The sequence below is a fragment of the Cetorhinus maximus genome, chromosome 6 (assembly GCF_964194155.1).
Source record: "Cetorhinus maximus chromosome 6, sCetMax3.hap1.1, whole genome shotgun sequence".
In the NCBI taxonomy this organism is placed as follows: domain Eukaryota; kingdom Metazoa; phylum Chordata; class Chondrichthyes; order Lamniformes; family Cetorhinidae; genus Cetorhinus; species Cetorhinus maximus.
In genome coordinates, this window is record NC_135884.1 from 135,187,384 (window position 1) to 135,210,665 (window position 23,282).

The following is a 23,282-nucleotide window of genomic DNA, read 5'->3' on the forward strand; positions in this document are numbered from 1 at the left end:
TGTTTTATTGTTAAATTTCTTAGATTCCTCGCTGGTATTTGCTCGACAGATCAGAGGCTGGACAAATCGGGACCCAGTCCTATCTCCGGTATGAGAACAAGTGCTACATGGTTGGTCATGGGAGCCCGTATCTGATGAAATGAAACCGTACTTCAACAGAAGACATGAAATAACCAGCCAGGATGCCATCTTAGTATGGGGAGCATGAGTGATAGTTCCTCCAAAGGGAAGAGAGCCACTTTTAATTGAACTGCACAGTGCCCATCCAGGAATATCTCGAATGAAGACCATAGCACGCAGCTATCTATGGTGGCCTGGGATGGACGGCAAAATAGAGAGTTTAGTGAAGCATGGTGTGCGAGGTCAGCAACTGCAAAAGTTGCCAATGACAGCTCCATTACACCCATGGGAGTGGCCAGGTAGACCCTGGGTGTGGTTACCCATTGACTATGTTGGACCTTTCCTGGGAACAATGTTTCTGCTCATTGTTGTTGCCCATTCAAAATGGTTGGATATATATGAGATGAAGTCACCAACATTGGCCTCTACATTTGGGAAGCTACATCAGAGTTTTGCTATTCACGGACTACCAGAAGTAGTTGTTTCCAATAATGTCACGGCATTTACGAGCGCTGAGTTTCAACGGTTTATCAGTTTCAACGGTATCACTAATGTGAAAACTGTACCGTACCACCCTTCCTCAAACGGACTGCCCAAAAGGGCGGTTCAAACATTCAAGGCAGCCATGAAAAAGCTAACTGGCGACTCCTCGGCAACCAAGCGAGCATGCTTTCTTTTTCAATACAGGACTACCCCTCACACAACAACAGGTGTCACACCTGCAGAGTTATTGTTGAAACATCGTCTCAGGACGAGAATGAGCTTGATAATGCCAAATTTAGAGTGGAAGTTGGAAAGGAGCCGGGAAGTCAGAAAACCAGACACGACTGGCATAGTCGTGAGAGGAAGTTTACCGTAGGATAACCGGTATATGTGAAAAATTTTGGGGAAGGACCAAAGTGGTTATTGGGTGAAATAAGTGCGGTGACTAGACCTCTATCTTAACACGTGGAGGTGGAAGACTGGATCATCCGTAAACATGTGGACCATTAAGGAAGAGAGAGACAAATCATCAAGAAATGGTTCCACCAGTGATCTTGACTAGGTCTGCATTTCCTGTTGAGGATACTCAACCCAGGACTGACATGTCTGATGTTCCTGTAAGAGTTGAGGATACAGAACTGCAGTGTCCACCGAAGCACTTGATGTTCAGGCAACTCCGGAAAAGGAGGTTCCTGACAAAGAATCTGAAGTTGTGGAGCTGAGATGTTCCACATGTACCAGGAAACCAACTGAAAGACTGAACTTGTAAATTCCTTACCCAGTGTAAATATTATGTTGTCTTGAAAAACATGTACTTGTAAATATAATAAGTATAGCCGAGTTAAAGGGGGAGGAATGTAGTAATTATGATTTTATTTAATGTGTGATGTATCTTTAAGAATATTACTTGTTAAGGAAGATCACATGATCTGTAATAACCAATAGGAGAGTAGCACCGGCTCCCTCAGCAGTCACTGCAGAGATAGAGTTGGAGTTGAAAGCACACATGTAGTTGATGCTAAGTACATTGTCAATAAACGTAATGGCCTTAATTTTTCAGTCAGCGTGCAGGGGCGAGCCCGACATGCCGGTGTGTAAAATGATGCACAATAACATTCGGCGTGTGCCCTGACGTCATTGTGCTGTCTCACGATGTTTCGATCGGCGGGCACGCTCCGGAGTCGGTTGCAAGCCTGCCGAAAACTGATAGGCCTTTAAGGCCATGAACGAATTAATTAGAGCCATTGTTAATGCTGCCCGCCCAACCTAAAGGTCGACGGGCAGGCGAAAAGGCCAAGCAGCCTTTACGTTTTTTAGGAAACATCATCCACGAGCAGGGTGAGGTTTCCTAAAGCTTTTATGGATCAACTAGTCACAGTCACATGAGGGGACATGTTTAATTATTTTGTTTTCCATTTATTTAATTATTTCAATAGCGATTAAATCTCCCTAAGGCACGGAGCTACCTCAGGGAGCTTGAAGCGCTCTTTCGCCCGCATGCACGAAAGAGCACTGGCCCCGACTCTCTCCCTCCTCCTCCTGCCCGCACAGGTAGCACTGAGCGCTACCGCTTGTGTCTTACGCTGGGTGGGCCCTAATGGGCCCGCCCGCGTAAAATGGCGGCACGGAGTTGATCGCGGTTGGTTCCCCGACCGCTCCCGCCGAGTCCGCCTGTCGACTGAAAAATTCAGGCCAATGTTTCCACCCAAGAGGTGTTTGCAGATCAACTCTATCATTAATAGCACAACTCAGCCACCCAACAACAGGGAGATAATGGCATAACAGGAAAAATGAAAGAGCGACAGGTGCATAAGTCAAATCTGCAGATTTATTCTCAAATGATAAGTCAAATTTACTTTTGCCTTTGAGACAAAAGGTTGTGGGTTCAAATCCCACTCCAGAGATTTGAGCACAAAAATCAATGCTGACACCCTAGTGCAGTACTGAGGGAGTGTTGCACTGTTGCAGGCACTGTCTTTCAGACGAGACATTAAACTGAAGCCTTGTCTGCCCTCTCAAGTGGATGTGAAAGATCCCATGCCACAATTTTGAAGAAGAGAAGGGGAACTACCCCCAATGCCAGTATTTATCCCTTAATCAACATCACAAGAATAGATTATCTGGTCGTTATCATGTTGCTCTTTGTGGGAACTTGCTCAAATGTTCAAATGGTTGTCGCATTTCCTACATTACAAGCAACCATACCTCAAAAGTATTTTATTGACTGTGTTTATGTTTCGGGACATCCTGTGGTCAGGAAAGACACTTCTTAATTACAAGTCTTTTTTATTATTATTTTTGCTGCAAAGCAAGAATACGGTCAAGTCTGAGAAAGTATCCAAGAAACTGCAGCAGAAAGAGGCTTGTAGCTGTGAAGCAGTTGGCGTAATCTCTAAAATCCTATCGGTGTTGGAGATCGAATCACCCTCTGGGGTTTGATCCAACACCCACTGGCAGCTGCAAGCTCTCTTTACATGGGGTTGTGGCCTGAGTGCTTCCCACCTTGACTGCAAATCAAACATGTCAATTAGGCTGATTCCCAGGTCGGGAAACTACAGAAAGAATGCTATGGAGTCAATGATGACTAAATTCTACACTGAAACTACACTGGGGTTGAAAATCATGTTAAGTTGCTGGGTCTATGGAAATTACAATATTTAAATTTTAGTGAGCTATTGACGACAGGAGACATCCATGTCAGCAGTCAACAGGCCTTGATCCAAGGCCTTATGGCTGACCTGTTAGTATCTGGTTGTGAAACCTTTGCTGTTATACTGCCCAGCTTCCTCTGGTTACTTTGCAGTACATTGTTCAATGCTATAGAATACAAGTTAGTTTTATATGAGAGGTTGTATTCAAGATTCGCAGCAACAAAAACTGCCATTTATGTAATACATTTAATATGGGCGTGAAGGAACTAAATGCTTGGCCAAGAAATAAGGGATTACAGGAGTGATGAAAAGCTTGATCAAAAAACTGGATTATAAAGAGAAAGTTAAAGGAGGAGAGATAGAGCTAAGGAGGCGGAGGACTTTACAAAGGGGAATTCCAGAGCTTGGGAACTAGGCAACCGAAAACTCTGGAAATGGGGGAATGTAGTCAGAAGGACAGAGATCTTGAGGGGATGACATAGGGTTGGAGGAGGTTATGGATTTAGGGAGGAGTGAGGCCATAGATAGAGAGATTTGAAGACAAGGAGCTAGATTTTCAAAGCCTGACAGAGGCAGGACAAAGGTGGCCAGGCAGAAAAAAAAACACCATGGGGAAGTACTATGCCAGTTTGCTGGCATCTTCCTGCCTCCAGGCCATTTTCAAAGAGGTCAGGTCGGAAGTGCAATGGCTAGCTGCCCAGAAGTGGCACATAGCTAATAGAAGCAATTTTCCAGTCAGTATGCGGGATGCAACAGTGACTAAATCATGATCAATGAGAAGAGGAGGCCACCTGGTGGAAAACCACAGTGCCAGCTCTCCAAATCACTACTTTAACATTTCCTCCACACTGCAGGGCTGACTTACAGATGTAGCATGTGTCTGGCAGCTATGGCCAATTTTTAATTTCAACAATTTTAAAAGTGCCTCCATCTTGAGCCACAGTCTATCTCCCTGGCTGCAGATCTCTGAATGCTGAGGGCCTTCTATTGGCTCTCCAATGTCAGGAGACCGTCTGCCGTCCTTAATTGGATGGCAAGTGTGCCCTCTGGCCATTAATTGGCCCTTTATTCAAAAGTGTGACATGCATTTTTTAAAATATTATTTCGTGAAATGTGAGTCTCTGGCTAGGCCAGCATTTGTTGCCCATCCCTAATTGCCCTTGAGAAGGTGGTGGTGAGCCACATCCTTGAACCACTGCAGCCCATGTGGTGTATGTACACCCACAGTGCTGTTAGGAAGGATGTTCCAGGTTTTTGATCCAGCGACAGTGAAGGAACAGCAATTAAGTTCCAAGTCAGGATGGTGAGTGGCTCGGAAGGGAACTTGCTGCTGGTGATGTTCCCATCCATCTGCTGCCCTTGTCGTTGTAGGTGGTAGAGGTCTCGTGTTTGGAAGGTGCTGTCGAAGGATGTTGGCAAGTAGCTGCAGTGTATCTTGTAGACGATACACACTGCTGGCCACTGTATGCCGGTGGTGGAGGGAGCGAGTGTTTAAGGTGGTGGATGGGGGTGCCAATCAAGCAGGCTGCTGTGTCTGGATGGTGTCGAGTTTCTTGAATGTTGTTGGAGCTGCACTCTTTCAGGCAAGTGGAGAGTATTCCATCACACTCCTGACTTGTGCCTTGCAGGTGGTGGACAGGCTTTGGGGATCAAGACATAAGTTGCTCTCTGCATTCCCAGCCTCAGATCTGCTCTTGTAGCCACAATGTTTATATGGCTGGTTCCGTTCAGTTTCTGGTTAATGGTAACCCCTGATTGTTGATAGTGGAGGATCAAGAAATGGTAATGTCATTGAACGTCATTGCCTGGCTCTTGTGTGGTGCAAATGTTACTAGCTACTCATCAGCCAAATCCTGAATCTTGTCACGGTCTTGCTGCATGCGGGCACAAACTGTTTCCGTATCTGAAGAGTTGTGAATGGTACCTGAACACTTCAATCATCAGTGAACATCCTTTTTTTGACCTTATGATGAAGGGAAGGTCATTGATGAAGCAGCCGAAGATGGTTGGGCCGAGGACATGACCTTGAGAAATTAGTGATGTCCTGAGACTGAGGTGATTGACCTCCAACAACCACAACCATCTTTTTTTTGTGCTAGGTATGACTCCAACCAGTAGAGAGCTGTCCCCAACCTCCACTGCCACCGCCCCTTACCACCACCTCCAACACCAATTTCCATTGACTCCAGTTTTGCTAAGGCTCCTTGATGCCATCCTCAGTGAAATGTTGCCTTGGTGTCAAGGGCAATCACACCTCACCTCTTGAGTTCAGCTCTTTTCTCCAATGTTTGGATGAAGGCTGTAATGAAGTCAGGAGTTGATTGGCCCTGGTGGAACCCAAATTGAGCATCAGTGAGCAGATTATTGTTGTGTAAGTGCTGCTTGATAGCACTGCCTGCAACTCCTTCCATCACTTTGCTGATGATGGAGAGTAGGCTGATGGGACGGTGATTGGCCGGATAGGATTTGTCATGCTTTTGGTGGACAGGACATACCTGGGCAATTTTTCACATTGCTGGGTGGATGCCAGTTTTGCAGCTGCACTGAAACAGTGTGTCAAGCCGATGCCAGGCAGGGTTGGGACCGGAAAATTACCCCAGCACAGGATTCCTACTCAAAAATGAAAAGTTGGCCCAAGGGTGGGAATTTTAAATTGAAATATTGTGAGCCAGATGGGTCAGTGAAAATGTGAATGATGGCTGAGTGGAACTTGGTGTAATGTAGGATATGAGCAACAGAATTTTAGATGAGCTAAATACTACATTAATGACATGTCGTAACATACATTCAAATCTGGTCTTTATTCTCAGCTTCACCCTTCTCAAAGGTTTTACAAAGCTCCAAGATTCCTACAATATGCTGCTATTTTATGGCTTGGAACTAATCCCCATTACACTTGTGTGTAAACTGTTGATAAGAAAATGTTAGCATTTCTATGATGCTTGCAAGGTTAATTCAATATTAACTTTAACGATTCTGCCGTAAACATTCACAAATCCTTTTATTGGGACACTGTGATCCAAGTGGAAGGGGAAATTCCAGTAGTGTCACTTTAAGGGCTTCAAGTTCTGATCTGTGAAGAAAAAAAAAATTGCTGTAAAGAAACAAAGGCTTGCACTGGCCACGAGTCCGAGTCGAGCATAAGAAACGGAAATGATACAGAACACATCATTATTTGAGTAATACAGACAGGAAAAGCAGTGCTGTAAACCAAACTGTGTTTCTCCAAACAGCAGGGACTGAACGTGTAGGATCAGCAGCAGGTTTACATGCCTATAAGGCAAAAAGAAATTAATGCTCTCCCTTACTCCATCCTAATTCTGTAAGGAAGTACACTGCCTCACAGTTGTGACTTTTGTGGCACAAACCACTTCCTTGTGCTCTTCCTAGCACCATACTTCAAGCATGCATTTCTTATCTAGTTGCTGCAACGTGCAAGCTTTATTTTAGCAGCAGATTTTTTTTTTGATGTTTGTTACTTCTCAGTCCAACTTGAAATGAGTTGGCATCTTTTTCCTGTGAATGTCAATGGGCATTGGGGTACCTGTTACTATTAAGATGGTGACTGGTGAAGTATATGGGCCCACGTTCTCCTTTTCCGGCCTGAAATTATTTTGCAACTTGTAACATGCAAATGTTTCATCAGGATCCAGTCGTCATGAGAAAAAAAAATACTGTGGTTAGATTTACCATGTGGCCAAAATAAGAGGTCAAAGATATTAAAGCACAAGGTGGTTTCAGAATCCTCCGATACAACGGCAGCCTTTTGTCTTTAGTGGTGAACCCTACTTGTGATGTTATGGCACTGAGAAGCAGACCTTTAGTTGACAGGTTAGCATTTTTATTCTGCTTGTTTGTGCAATTAGACATTTTGGATTTAAAGGAAGAACTTGCACTTATTTAGCACCTTTCATGATCTTGGGCCCTCTTAAAGTGCTTCACAGCCCCACAATTAAGAATTCTGAAATGGAATTACTTTTGTAATGTAGGAGACTCAGTAACTCATTTGCACACACCCATCTCCCACAGATAGCAATAATTCAATGAGCAAGTCATGTTTTTTAGGCATTTGTTTAAGGAATGCAGAAAACTGGGGAACTCCATTCCTGTTCTGGGACATTCTCCACTTGAGAAGGCAGACAGGACCTCACCTTCATGTCTCATTTGAAAGGTATTGCACCTCCAGAGCACTCTCTGAGTGCTGTACTGAAGTGTCAGCCTAAATTGTGTGCTCAGGGTTTTAGAGTGGTACTTCAAGGCTATGGGCCAAGTGTTGGTAAATGGGATTAGGTAGGTAGGTCAGGTGTTTCTCACGTGTCGGTGCAGACTCGATGGGCCGAAGGGCCTCCTCTGCACTGTGTGATTCTGTGACTTGAACTCATGGCCTTCTGACTCAGAGTTGTGAGTGTTACAACTGAGCCATGGCTGACACCTTATTTTTGGAACATTGGAGACGATTTTAATGCCACCCTGACCAGTGGGATTTGGGTGACCACATATTTAAACTCATCTCCAAAGGTTTACCATCCAGGCCTGCTCCATCACACCCATTACAGGCGTGTTTGTAGGAAGCAGAAGTGCCCACGCAGCTGAGGCAGATGTCTCCTCAATACCTGCAAACCAGAAATGGATACCAGGTCAGACCAGGTTTGAGATCAATTTCATTGGCTCCTATGCTTAAACATCGCTCAGACCCTCACTATCCATGTTTGTACCTGAAGAACAATTGCTTGATTGAGGTAACAGAGGGTTGATATTGCCTACGGGACCTTACCCAGGAGCTGCAGCAAAACGCACACAAAAAATTGAAGAACAACCTTTATAGCATTCCTTGCAATGCATTGCTTTTATTTCTAAATCTTAAGTTCATGACTAAAAGCCAATAAATCACCCAGATCTGATGGCCTGTATCCTTAGGTTTTAAAAGAGGCAGCTAGAGAGATAGTGGATGCATTGGTTTTGAACTTCCAGAATTCAGTAGCTTCTAGAACAGCCCCCATGGACTAAGCACCAAATGTAACACTGTTATCAAGGAAGGAGAAAAGGAGAAGATGGAACTGTGGGCCAGTTAACCTGACATCAGTAGAAGGGAAAATGCTGGAATCTATTATTAGAGATGTGATAACAGGGTGCTTAGAAAATCATAATATGATTGGGCAGAGTCAACCCTGATTTATGAAAGGAAAATCATGTCTGATAAATTTGTTAAGCTTTTTGAGGTTGTATCTAGCAGGGTAATTGGGGGAGAACTATTGGGTGTAATATATTTGGATTTCAAAAAACATACGTTAAAGCATCACAAAGGAGGTTATTACACAAAACTTAGAGCTCATGGGATGAGGGTATTACATTAGCATAGGTTGAGGGTTGGTTAACAGACAGAAAACAGAAAGTCGGAATAAACAGGTAATTTTGAGTTAGCAGGCCATAAGCAGCAGAATGCTGGATGAATCATTGCTTGGGCCTCAATTATTTACAATCTATGTCAGTGAAATAAATTAAGGAATGAGTGTAATGAATTCAGATTTGCTGGCAACTCAAAGTTAGCTGTGAGGATGCAAAGAGGCTACAAAGAGATATAGACAGGTTGAATGAGTGAGCAGGAACATCAAAGGTGGATAAATAATATGGTGAAAGTGTCAGGTTATCCACTTTGGTAGGAAGAATAATAAAGAGACTGGGGAAAGTTGGTATCCTTGTACATTAATCGTAGCAAGTTAACATGCAGATACAGCAAGCAATTAGGAAAGCAAATGGTATGTTCGCCTTTATTATAAAGGGATTGAAGCATAAATGTAAATAAGTCTCACCACTCTTCACCACTGGAGTACCGCGTACAGTTTTGATCTCCTTATATACTACTCTTGGATAGAGTGTAATTAAGGTTCAGAGGACCGATTCCTGTGATGAGGGGATTGTCCTGTGAGAAGTGATTGAGTAGACTAAGTCTTTATTGCCTAGAATTTAGAAGAGTAAGAGGCAGTCTTATTGAAACATAAAATTCTAAGGGCCTTGGCAGGGTAGATGCAGAGAGGATGTTTCCCCTAGCTGGGGAGTCTAGAACTAGGGGTCACAGTCTCAGAATGAGGGGTTGGCTAGTTAGGACTGAGATGAAGACAAATTTCTTCACACAAATGGTTATGAATCTTTGGAATTATATACCCCAGAGAGCTGTGGATGCTCAGTCATTAATTATATACAGGATAGAGATTGACAGATTTTTTTTTGCTTGCTAAGGGAATTAAGGGATGTGAGGATAGTGCAGGATGGTAGGTAATTGGCCATGATCTTATTGAATGATGGAGCAGGCTTGAAGAGCTGAATGTCCTATTCCTCATAATTCTTAGGCTCTTATTACAAAGGCAGTATGGTAGTTTCCAAGCACATTGTCCTTTGCTATGAAGAATTCACTGTGTTGGATTCACAGTCAGATTAGCTAATACTCATTTTGTTTTTCAGTAAAAACAACTTGCATTTATGTCACACCTTTAACATAGAAAAATGCCCAAGGGACTTCACAGAGGCATAAAAAGCAAAGAAAGAGTGTGCCAATCCAAAAACAAAGGAAATAATGGGGTCCCTAAACATTCCGTCAAAGAACTGGGTTTTATTGAGAGTCGTAAACGAGGAGAGACAAAACAGTTTAGAGCTTGAAACCCGACCTTTGTTGTTGAACAATGGTATTGGTAGGGCAAAGCGAGACATAACTGTATTGTCAAGCAAAGCTAAGTTTCACTTTTCCCATTACATTGCATGGGTATTTGGGTGTTTCTGTTGGTTTAGATTTGGCTATAATTTGAATTGTATTCCATTGGAAGTTGTTTGTTCACTTCTAGTTTGAATATCAGCAAAGACCAACGCCCAGGGAAGACCTATCACTTCCCTGATAAACCAAAAATATTTACTTTGATCAGAGAATGTGTTTCTCCCATGTATCACTGAAATGGAACAGGTATTACATATTTATACTCTATAGTATATTTTCAGGTCTGTAAGTTTTAAAGTTTTAAGTCCAGCTTCAGAGGTATAATGCATCTTTTCATTGCATGGCTGTTAAATTAGGCAAGAGATGCTGGATGACGATATGATTTCTTGAGGCCACGTTACCGTTTAGGTTCAAGTCCCACTTGAACCCAGAACCTTATGACTCAGAATGAAAGTCCTACTGACTGAGCTACAGCTTTTGTGGAAGTCTGTGGGACGCAAACACTATCGTGTTCGCATAAATATCAACGTCTTCCCACAGAAGATCATGGCTCAGATTGTTATGGGGCATGAGGTCAGTTCTGTACAAGGAGAGAGAGAAAATCAGTGGGTATCTTTTCATGGCCAATTACAGAACCAGAGAGGCAGAAGCCAGGGAAAACAACACAACTCTGACCTCTTCAGTAAAATGGCACACGATATAAAGGAACTCACACTCACTCACTTTCCCAGAACTACTTCATCCAATTTAGGGTTGCGGGGAGTCGGAGCCTATCCCGACAGGCAATGGGTGCTTGGTAAGGTACACCCAGTACAGCCAATCTATCACAGGGCGCACACACACACACACACACATAGGGGGACAATCTACCGAAGCCAATCCATCTAACCAGCACATCTTTGGGCAGTGGGAGGAAACTGAAGCACCCAACAGGAACCCATGCAGATATGAGGAGAACATGCAAATTCCACACAGACAGACACCCGAGGCTAGGATCGAGCTCGAGTCCCTGGAGCTGTGAGGCAGCAACAATAACCACTGCACCACCGTGCTGCCCATAAAGGAACTTAAAACAGAAAGAAAAAAATTGATAGGGGAAACATTTAAATAGAATGCTTTTAAAATGGCTAGGTACCAGGCACAAGTATAACCATAGTACTTAAGTAATTTTTGAAAAATAAACCATCTACTTTAAGATTGGGGCAATACTCATGGAAGCCCTGGTTCTATTTACATTGCATCTATTTGAAAGATTCATCAGAAGACTGAATGCCTTACTATAATATCCACTGTTTTTTCTGCAGAACGCCATCTATAATCAGATACAGTAGGAATGCTCTGTGAATAAGTAGCAAAATCATTTTGCCTACTATTTGTCTTCTCTGATCATTTGTCATCACTATTGCTCTTCATACCCTCCCTCTTAGCTGTGAAATGTTATCTGTCAGCAGTCAGTATGCATCGCCTCATATAAATATTTTGTTTGCTTTTAGTTGATCTACATGAGATCAAAGAGATCCGCCTTGGCAAAAACTCGAAGGACTTTGAGCAGATTTCAAAAGACCAGAAAGACAAATATAACGATGATGCCTGCTTCACTGTGTTCTACGGTACTGAGTTTGTGCTCAACAACCTCAGTTTGGCAGGTGGGTACTACTACTGCTATAAAACATATGAATATACGAATTAGGAGCAGGAGTAGGCCAGTCGGCCCCTTGAGCCTGCTCTGCCATTTGATAAGGTCATGGCTGATCTGATTGTGGTGTCTACTTTCCTGTCTAACTTATATATCCTTAGATTCTTGACTGACAAGGGAGTCAATCTACCTCTGCCTTAAAAATATTCAATGGCCTTGCCTCCACTGCTCTCTGAGGAAGAGAATTCCACAGACTAACGACTGTCTGAGAGAAAATAATTCTCCCATTCTCCTTAAATGGGAGACCCCTTATGTTTAAACCGTGTCCCCTAGTTATAGTCTCTCTCATAAAGGGGAACAACCTTTCAGCATCCACCCTGTCAAGTCCCCTCAGGATCTTAGATGTTTCAGTAGGATCACCTCATTCTTCTAAACTCCAATAGATTCAGGCCTTACCTGTCCAACCTTTCCTCATAGGACTACCCCTTCATCCCAGGAATCAATTGAGAGAACCTTCTCTGCACTGCTTCAAATGCAATTATATTCTTTCTTAAATATGGAGACCAAAGCTGTACACAGTACTCCAGATGTGGTCTCACCATCAGCCTGTATAATTGTAGCTAAACTTCTCTACTTTAATATTCCATTCCCCCTGCTATAAACAAAAACATCTCATTACCCTTTCTAATCACTTGCTGTACCTGCTAACTTTTTGTGATTCATGTACCAGGACACCCAGATCTCTCTGTACCACAGTGTTCTGTAATCTCTCTCCATTTAAATAATATGCTACTTTTCTATTCTTCTTGCCAAAGTGGACAAGTTCACATTTTCCCACATTATACTCCATCTGCCAAGCTTTTGCCCACACACGTAAACTATCTATATCCCTTTGCAAAGTCCTTATGTCCTCTTCACAACTTATTCTCCTACCTATCTTTGTGTTATCGTCAAATTTACCAACCATATATGCAGTTCTTTCATCCAAGTCATTGATATAGATTGTAAATAGTTGAGGCCCCAGCAATGATTCCTGTGGCACTCCACTGATTATATCTTGCCAACTCAAAAATGACCGATTTATCCCTACCCTCTGTTTCCTGTGAGCTAACCAATCCTCTACCCATGCTCATGTGTTACCCCCTACGCCACGAGTTCTTATTTTGTGTAGAAACCTTTGATGTGGCACCTTGTCAAATGCATTTTGGAAATACAAGTACACCACATCTATAGGTTACCCTTTATTCATGTTGCTTGTTACTTCCTTAAAGAATTCTAAACATGATTTCCCTTTCACGAAACTATGTTAATTCCGCCTGATTGCAATAAGGTTTTCTAAATGCTCTGCTATAACCTCCTTAATAATAGATTCTAGCATTTTCCTCCTCATGATAGATGTTAGGCTGTAGTTTCCAGCTTTCTGTCTCCCTCTTTTCTTGAATAGAGGAGTTACATTTGTTATTTTCCAATCTGATTACTTATCTGCTGGTGCACTCTTAAATTTACATGCTCTGTCCCTTCCTGCCACATTCTGATTATCATTACTCTTATTGCTATCTTGCTCTCTTGTCTTGTCCTCTCCCTTTAAGTCATTACATCTTCCCTCATTTGATCCCTCGCCTCCCCCTATTTAGTTTAAAGCCCTCTCTATTGTCCTAACTATATGACTCACCAGAACACTGGTCTTAGCATAGTTCAGGTGAAGACCGCCCCAATGGTACAACTCCCACTTTCCCCAGTACTGGCGCCAGTGCCCCATGAATCAAAACCCATTTCTTCCACACCAACCTTTGAGCCACACATTGAACTCTCTAAACCTTATTTATTCCATGCCAGTTTGTTTGCGTCTCAGGTAACAATCCAGAAATTATTACCTTTTGGTGTCTGCCTTTTAATTTAGCCCCTATCTACTCATACTCCTTAAGCAGAACCTCTTTCCTAGTCCTTTCCATGTTGTTGATACCTACGGACCATGACGACTGGATACTCCCCCTCCCACTACAAGTTCCCCTCCAGCCCAGAGCAGATTCACCAGCCCTATCAGCATGCTGCGTTTTGGGTCAGCGCACTTAGCGGAGAACTGAATCCACTTTCCATTTTGAAGAATAAAGTGGAATTTGTCACCAGAGCATTCTATTGGAAGAGCTGAAACTTCTGAATTAAAAGCATGGCAGCAAGTTTGAAAGGGAAGTGCTCTCTGAAATGATAGCAATCATCAGAAGATTAAACACGATGTGCCAAAACTCTGCAGTTTCACTGATGGGATTGTCTGCATCTGCAATGGTGTGCTCAATTCTGGGCACGGCTTCTCAACAAGAATGCTTTGGCCTTGGACACAATGTAAAGCAGATTCATCAGAAAGATACTGGGGCTGAATTGTTAAATTATGAGGAGAGGTTGTATAGACTCAGCTTATCTTCCCTTGAGTATAGAAGATTAAGCAGTGATCAAATTAAGGTATTTGAGATGATTTGATAGGATAGATAGAGACTAATTCCTCTGAAGCAGTCCAGAAAAAGGAGAAACTTAAAATTAGAGCACTAGGCACTTGGGGATGATGTCAGGTAGTATTTGGAGAAGAAAGCTGGAACTCGATTTGCTCGAGAAGCTGTTGCGACTGGTTTAATTGAAAATTTCAAAATTGGTACTGATAGGTTTATTTTAGGTTTTTTAAAAATTATTCATTCACGGGATGTGGGCTTCGCTGGCCAGGCCAGCATTTATTGCCCATCCCTAGTTGCCCTTGAGAAGCGATATGAAACCAAGGAATTAAGATACAGGTCCGTTATTATCTAATTGAATTGTAGGACAGGCTTGAATGGCTTAATCTACATTGTGGTTTGAAGCTGGAAAGGGTGGGACAGTGAAGGAGCCACTTTTTCACCTGTAAACTCTTGTTAGGTAATGACGCGTGAACCTTTTCTCATGCTGAAACCTTCAACCAATCTTTACAATCCGTAGAACCTAAGCTTTTGTTGCTGGGGGTGTATTTGATATCCATTATTTTGAAACAAATAAGGTACTAGCTTCACAAAATGTGACATGAGATGCCTGTTTTACATTTATTCTACAGGTGTCTACAGTAGTGCCTTAAATACCTTTTAAGATGTCTTTGGGAGCTCCTTGCAACATAGATTTGATTTTATTTGGGGCCTAGAGCAGGCTCCTGCATATTCACAGGATTCCTGCTCGGAGCCCTCCATGAATATAGAATGAGCCCTGCCTCTGGACACTGGGATGAGGTGAGGCCAGTGGATGTAAGTCCCGACCTGATTCTGCGAAACAGCTTTAGCAAAATCTCTTTCACTCCACAGGCCATGGTGGACCTCTCAACCATACCACATCAGCTCTGATGTAAGATAAATTATTCATGATTCCCCCAACAAGGAAAGAAAGGATTTGTATCTATGTATTGTCTTTCAGAACTTAGGACACTCCAAAGCCTTTCACTGCCAATGAAGTACTTTAAGGTAAAGTACTGCAGAAAAATGCCACATCCAATTTGTGCACAGCAAAGATCCACCAACTAAGATGAGAGAAAAGTTTGAATGATTTTGGTTGTTATTGAAAAGATATATAAAATATCATGCTATAATGGTTGTATCCTCACTGACAGCTATATCTAAAGATACCATAATAAAGGATGCTGTGTATGTAAATTGGACAGCCCTTAATAATGGGTGTTGATTGGAATGCAGGCAGCCTGCCTGCTTCAGGTTAACTGCTCATGATCTGTGTGTTCAGCCAGCACTAACCATGATGCTTATTGATTGAATGCATCAACAAGGGGCCGATAATGTAAGTGGGCAGCGCCACTTAAACTAGCCTATGCACCGTTTAAAGGGAAGGTGCACTGTGACAGGAGCAGGCGCTGGGGGCTACGCAAGAAGTGAATTTGTCCTTGGAAACAGCGAGAAATGGCACGATATAGGAGACAGCTGCCTCCAAGATTTTTGAACGCTGCACTGAAGATCTTGGTGAAGGAGGTGGAAAAGGGAGATGGCCTGTATCCATAATGAGCCAGAAGGTCAACCTGACAAACAGTGAAAAGGCAATGGGAGCAGTATTCATCCTCCCACTCCATCAGTGCCCTTTTGTTGTCCATCAGTCAGCCCACCAATACTGCTGCCACCAATGCTGAGTCAATGCAGTAAACAGCCAGGCCTTCCAGGCACATAGCTGCTATCTGCAGCTGCCTTCACTGAAAAACAGTGGGCTTCCAACGGGCATACCATATCCACTGGGGTAGTATTGTGTAGGTGCATGAGGACAGGCAAAAGCACATGGAAAACATACACTAAGGGAATGTGTACGGGTGATTAGCTGACTTTTGAATGCAATATGGCATGACTTCATTCATAATTTTGCTTTGGAATGTTTATTTTTTGGCTTTTATTTTTTGCATTCCGGCCATGTGGTGATAGTCAGTGGCACAGTGAAGGCCAGGAGTGTGGGACCAACATGTACTCTCATTTTATTTTGGAGTGCGCGGTCAAAATTCTTTAAGTGTGCGGCCCCTTTAAATTTTTTTGCATGCCCATATGCACACACAGGGCAGAATTTTGCCCTCATCGGGCAGGCACGGCTGGCGGGTCTGGGAGCGGTCGTGAAGCCAACTGCCGCCCGCGTTCAGGCCGTGACCGCGATTTCACATTGGCTGGCCAATTAAATGAAATGCGCGCTGCAGCGCTAAGCGCTACTGGGGTGGTGGCGGGAGGAGGTCGAGCGCATAAGTTTGCACATGAACGCGGGTGCGTGCAATAAAAGCTCCCCGAGGCACAGAGCTGCCTCAGGGAGCTGAAGATTTTTTTAAAATAAAAAATAAAGATATTAAAAGTAATGAAAACGTGTCCCCTCATGTGACAGAGTCACATCAGCAGGGACATGTTAAATATGAGTGTTTATTTTAAAATTAACTGGTCAAAACCACATCCCCCCACCCCACCTAGGGATGAGGTTTCGCCAAAAATGTAAAGGACGCTTGGCCTTTTCGCCTACCTGCCAACCGAACGGTTGGACAGGGAGTGAAAAGTTCTAGTCAATTAATTGATTAAGGGCCTTGATAGGCCGTTTAATTGTTGGCGGGCGGACTGCCGACTCCCGCCAGCCGCCATATCACACGAGTGCGCGATGACATTGGGACGCTCGCCCGATGTCATTGCGCGTCATTTTGCGTTCGTTCGGGTCAGGTGTGCGCCCGCCCAACGAAAGAAAAATTCTGCCCATAGTAACAAAGGGTTGGCTTGTGAGTGTCCTACGCTGGATCTTCCAGATTGCTGTGCAGTTGTGTCAGTGCACAGTTTAGAGGGGACATTGTGTGGGACGGTTGGTAATTAGGGAATTGGGGTTGCAGTTACTGATATTGCGCACGGGTGAGTTCTTCATGGGCTTCCCAGGCAGAAAGGGACTGTCTATGTGTCTTCTCCCTTTCGTCTCCCTCCTCCTCAGCTGTTCACCGCATGCCTGTTGGCAAAGACTGCCCCCTCATGTTGATGAGTTTGTGTAGCATGCAAAAGGCCACCATAAATCTTGACACCCGCTCTGCCAAGTACTGCAGGGCTCCACCAGAGAGGTCTGGGCAGAAGCATTGATTCAGCATGACAGTGTTCTGCGCTATCACATTTGCAACTATGTGAACTTAAGAGAGGGAGTTGGCAAGAACAGGATCCTGTTTTGCAAAATGTCACCACTGACATCAAAACAGCCGTTGCATTGCATTGCATGTTGATGACATCATGCTCCTCATAATCCTGGTGGACATTCACTGAGTACACATTGGCACCACAAATTTGTCAGTTTGGAGCTCCAGGGGCATTTGGAATGCCAAACACCAAATGCTCGGCATGCTAAACCCATTTTCTCACCCTTAAGCCTTTAAATAATTTCTATCCTGTATCTATAAGTAAACTGAGACCAGTAACCAACAGTTCACACTCTTTTCTATTCTTTGTAGCTAATTCAAAAGAGGAAGCTTCCAAATGGTTAAAGGGACTGGAAATTCTGCATAAAGAGGCTCAAGCTGCACCGACCCCATTACGAATAGAAAGGTAGAGGAATCTGTTGTCTCTCTTGTGTTTAAGCTGCTTTACCCATTCTGCCATTAGATGCTGATGTATCCATATAAACTTGAAATAATGCCGAATACAGCAAATGATATTTTAGTCAACAGTTCGTGCATTGGAGGTTAGTGTCCTCTACATAAAACTTTGTTTTTTTAAAGTTCAATCATGTTATAGAACATCTCAAAGAACCTTTCTTAATGATTGTTAAGAGGTCCAGGAATTGGTGCATGAAATCAATTGCTGTTCAAGACCTTACTACTATTAACTGCAGTTATTTCTGATGTTCTCTTGACATTAACCTATTGCTAGAACTTTTCTCCTGTGCCTTATGACTTAATTGGGTTTGAGTTGTTACCTTGTAATTTGCTGCCAGAAGTCTATTAGTGAAATGTATCTACAACCTTGTTTCACTCTCATGTTTCCTTTGGCTTGCAGCTGGCTGAGAAAACAGTTTTATTCAGTGGACTGGACAAGAAGAAATAGGTAAGCCTCACCAAATCACTGTACTCTTTTAGCTACAGTGTTGATAGGGTTAGTCCAATTAAGCTGCTAGTGAGAGTGTTCCCCAGATGTTGATGATGGAGGACTCATTGAAGGTCTGGGGAGACCGAAGTCATGATCTTCAGTACCTGCTAGAATCTCCATTCCTAACCACTGACTCCAACCCCCTCAATAGCAAACAATCCGAAGCTGGACCAGAGTTCGCAACTGCACTAATTGTAGCTTTAAGACTTAGGGGAGGATTTTCTCCCCATCGGGGGGAGTCTGGGCGGGAGCGGCCACGCAGCCGATCGCCACCCACGATTGGCTGCATGCTGCCATCTTATGTGGCCAGGCCAATAAAGGCCCATTCAGCGAAACGCACGGCCAGTAGCGCTCAGCGCTACCTCTGCGGGTGGGGGGAGGATGGAGAGTCGGGGCCTGTGCTCTTCCGTGCATGCTCGCAAAAGAGCGCAGAAATCTCCCTGAGGCACAGCTGCCTCAGGGAGATTAGTTTGATTGTTAGAAATTTTAGTAAAGAAAAAAAATTAAGGCATATCCCCTCATGTGACAGTGTCACATGAGCTGGGACATGTCAATGAAAGTTAATAAAAAGTTTTATTCAATTTATAAACACTTCATGAAACCTCATCCGACCCGTGGATGAGGTTTCATGATAAATGCGAAGGCCACCTGGGTTCTTCACCTGCCCGCCATACTTAAGGATGGACGGGCAGCTCAGTTAATTACTTTAATTGGTATTTAAATGGCCTTAATAGGCCTTTGACAGTTCGGCAGGCGCGCAGCCGACTCCAGTGCATGCCCGCTGAACTGAAGATCTGAATGACGCGCAGATGTCGGGACGCACGCCCGACATCACCACGTGTCATTTTACGTGTCGGTGAGTGGGGCCCGCCCCTTCACACCGACCCGAAGATTCTGGCCTTAGTGTTGTATAGTATCATGTGACAATGTGAACAAATTAGCTCTAAGCACGGGGAACCTTAGAGTGGGAGTTGTTCTTCTAGTTCTGGAGCTTGAGGGAAGCATGTAACTGCTGCTGCAGCCTGTAAATAAAGTTCGATGTTTTTAATAAGAAACCTGCCTGGAAAATCAAGTCCATAACAGCAACCTTGGTGTAGTATTTGACCACAAGATGATCCTCCGACCACACATCTGTACCATCACTATGTCTGCCTCATTCCACCTCTGTAACATTGTCTGACTCCACCCCCTGCCTCAGCTCATCTGCTGTTGAAACCCACATTCCTGCCTCTGTTACCTCTAGACTTGACTATTTAAATGCATTCTTGGCTGGCTTTTCACAGTTTACTCTTCATAAACTTGAGGCCATCCAAAATTCTGATGCCCATGCCTTAACTCGCACCAATACTTGTTCACCCATTTTCCCTGTGTTTACTGACCTAAGTTGGCTTCCGGTCTGGCAGCATCTCGATTTTAAAGTTCTCACCCTTGCTTTAGAGTCCCTCCATCACCTTGCTCCTCCCTATCTCTGGAATCTCTTTCGGTCTTACAGCCCTCCGAGATACCTCTGTGCTGCTCTGATTCTCGCCTCTTGAGCATCCCCAGTTTTAACTGCTGCACCTTCAATGGTCATGCCTTCAGTTGCCTAGGCCATAAGCTCTAGAATTCCTTCCCTAAACCTTTCCATTGTCTACCACACTTTCCTCCTTTAAGATGCTCCTAAAAACCTACCTCTTTTTCATTTACTCTAATATCGCTTTATCTTGCACAGTGTCAAATTTTTTTTGATAACGTGAAGTGCCTTGAGATTTTTCACTATGTTAAAGGTGCTATATAAATACAAGTTATCAGGTGAAATGAGGTTTCTCTTGGTCACTGCTTGTCACTTACTGGTCATGACTTATTACCTGCCACGTGTCAACCGAGGACTGAATGTTGTCCAAGTCCTGCTCTGGGGTTGATTCATATGTGAAATTATGATCAACCAGCTCCACTCCTGACTGAATGACAAAAGGAAGGTCATTGATGAAACAGCTAAAGATAGTTGGACTGAAAATGATTTGCTGAGGATCTCCTACCATGATGCTTGTCCCTTGACAATGAGAAACATCTTTCTTTATGTCACATTTGACTCCAGTCAGTGGAGGCTTTTCCCTGTGATTCCCATTGAATTGAGTTTCTCTTGGGCTTCGTGGTGACATGAATAGATTTTTTGGACACTACTGGAATCAAGGGATATAGGGATAGATGGGAAAGTGAAGTTGAGTTAGAGGATCAGCCATGGTTTTCTTGAATGACGGAGCAGGCTTGAGGGGTCATATGGCTTACTCCTGCGCCTGTTTCTTATGTTCTTATATATAACGGATGCTGATTTGTGTTGTGAAAAGTGATAGGTACAGTGTCTGAAACAGACCAGCGCTTACTCATATAAAGCTAAAGCAGAAAATGCTGTAAATACACAGCAGCTTTATCAGAACCTATAATGAGATATGATAGATAAACATTTTAGTTCTATATCCTTCAGTTATATCACTATGAACTATTGAAGCTGTATGGAGCAGCTTCTGTTAATCTGACTGACTGCAAAATTTGGTTGTGATAAATTTATACATATATGTATATATGTTTGGAATTTTATACGAAGATATTTAAAACTGTAAAACATGTTGAGTTTACTTGTTTTAAACGTGCTAGGTTTACATGGGCATGGCATAGGATGTAACTTATTATCACTTGTGATACTGCATACTTTAACAGGAAGAAAGAGTGTTAAATATTTGGTTCAGTAAAAGGAATAGTGTGAGCTCATAGGAAACAGTGCAAATTCTAATCAATATGTGCCCATTTTTTGAGCATACAATGATTGGTGGTAATCCAAGTTTCCTGTGGTTCAGCTCCACTGGCAGAAGTACAGCAGGATGGGATTTCTAGTCACTTGTTACACCCCTATTCCCACATCTGGAGGAATATTAAACTGGAGCAAAAAGGTGCAGAGACCCAGTGTAAAGGGGTCCCACCCTATTTTATGACACCTTACGGCAAGATAATGATACAACAGCAGGGGAAATTCAGGATCTAAGTTTTAGTTCTGACATTCAATTCGTACAGCTAAAAAATGTATTTGTTACTAGCTCAAGTGCTATGTAAAATGCACATTTCTTTTGGTAACTATTCAACATCTTTGTGCTACCTCTGCCATGCAGCATGTACATACACCACACAGTGGTGAAAAAATGAAAAGCATCTTGGAATAAAATATTATTACCTGTGTTTATTGTTCATAGTTGAATAAATGAGAGCACAGAGAGAAAGCTGGCTTAGCCCAACCTAGTTGGATACTCCCATCTTCATGTGCTGTGAGATATAGGAAACATGTCTGGTGTCGAATGATGTTCCTATCTCTTGTTCATATTGCCAAAATTGGGGCCCTGACAACCCATTTGTCTGTCACCCATCTCTCATTGTAGCAGCTGGCTATTGCTATTATCCAGAAGTTTTCAAAGGCCTGGGCATTTCGTAATTGAAGTAGTTGTCACTATTTGTCAATTGTCGATGTATCATTATGACGGACCCAGGATCTGTCAAATTTTATTTCGGGGCAAATGTAAATCTTATACAGAATTTTAAATTGATCTCTGTAAGCCAAAGCTAAAATGAGTTTGCTTTTTATAGGCATATGAGTACATCTACTCTGACTGAAAACATTACAATTTGAAATTCCATCAGGAAGATCCTCCTGATTTTGAAAATTTAGGTTGCCCAATACCTTTTGACCTTCAGCTAATCCTATTATAGATCTTTTATAGAACATGAATGGACTAAATTCGTAGTTTCCTATTGGATGCAAAATTCACCCAAGTTGAAAATAAGAGTTAATATAGATCATCAGTACTTATAACTAATTGCAGGTGATTTGTTACACATCTGTAAAATGTTATACACTGGCTTTCTCATTGGCACATACTGCCCATCTGGAACTGACCAAATTTTTATCTATACTGGGTGCCCCACCAGGACGATGATAGTGTTCCTTTCTCCTAAATGTTTTAAAATTGCTTGAATATGTATCATAGGGCACGTACCTCCCCTTACACCTTTGAAATCTATCTTGATTCATGGTATAGTAGCAAACAGTTAGTGGAATCGGTCATAAGAATAGCAAACTCTCCCATTTCTTTAGCTCAATTAACAAATATAGGCCATTGTGAGGTAGGACTCTGTGTAAAAGGCACCTCAAAAGATCTCTGTTGTTTTCATTTGAAGAACCAAGTTTTAAAGTAAAATTAAAAATCAGGACTTTTTTTAAAAAAAAGCTAATTTAGTTCTGAATAATTCTGTACAACTTTACTTTTTAATAAATTCAAATTACTTTTTAGCCTGAGCTATATGCTCTGTCAGCTTTATATTTTCTGGCAGGTTGAAAGGTTGGGAAAGTACTGTAATGGGATGGTATTATTTCTGAAGCATACCCCATGGTAAAAAGGTTCACTGTTCATCCAGTAGAAGTTTAGCAAAAACATGAAGCTTCAGTCCATTGGGGGAGTGCTAACTTACCCATAAAAACAGACTTTTGCAGTGTAAATAAAATGCTTTAGGAAATAACCAAAGCTGTAACAGATGTTTTCTCCTCACTTTGCTAGTTTGGTTTGGATTGGTTAAATGTTAGTTTTACTGTTATAAAAATCATCAACTGAATATTATTTTGGAGCTAGAATCTATATGTTTAATTCTCCAATTAAGTGCTAACATAGTTGGTCTCAAAATGCAGACCATAGATTTAAATGAATTAAGTGCCATTTTTGCAAAGTGCAATGAAACATCGGTACTAGTTTTGGAGTGAATTTGTGGTCTGTGTGTTTTTGCATGACTGTGGCAGGATTTTGGTGGGGAGGAGGAAATAGCCTTTCAGAGTTCATTAAGGGGTTGAAGGCATTTCCTCCTTGAAATGATAAAGGAGCAGGTAGAGGGATATTAAATATAAGCTGTCCTTTTGGGATCTCTTGCCGGGGGAGGGAGGGTGGTGGGGGGGGGGGGAAATTATGAAGTTTATTAAAAATGCCACTTGTCTCCATGGATCCTGGATGGAGTTATATGTGTAGTTATCCTTACTAAAATGCTTGAGTAGTTTCTCTAATCACCTTTTTGTACAGTTTTACTGT

At 42.6% G+C, this 23,282-nt stretch overlaps 1 protein-coding gene across 1 annotated transcript in view; it reads left to right on the forward strand.

Moving 5' to 3' along the window:
- plcg2 (phospholipase C, gamma 2) overlaps window positions 1-23,282 on the forward strand; it is a 189,345-nt gene that overhangs the window by 99,114 nt on the left and 66,949 nt on the right. The window contains exons 2-4 of the mRNA XM_078544554.1: window positions 11,454-11,606; window positions 17,550-17,643; window positions 18,094-18,141. Coding sequence (XP_078400680.1) covers window positions 11,454-11,606; window positions 17,550-17,643; window positions 18,094-18,141 — 295 coding nt within the window. The remainder of the gene's footprint in view (window positions 1-11,453; window positions 11,607-17,549; window positions 17,644-18,093; window positions 18,142-23,282) is intronic.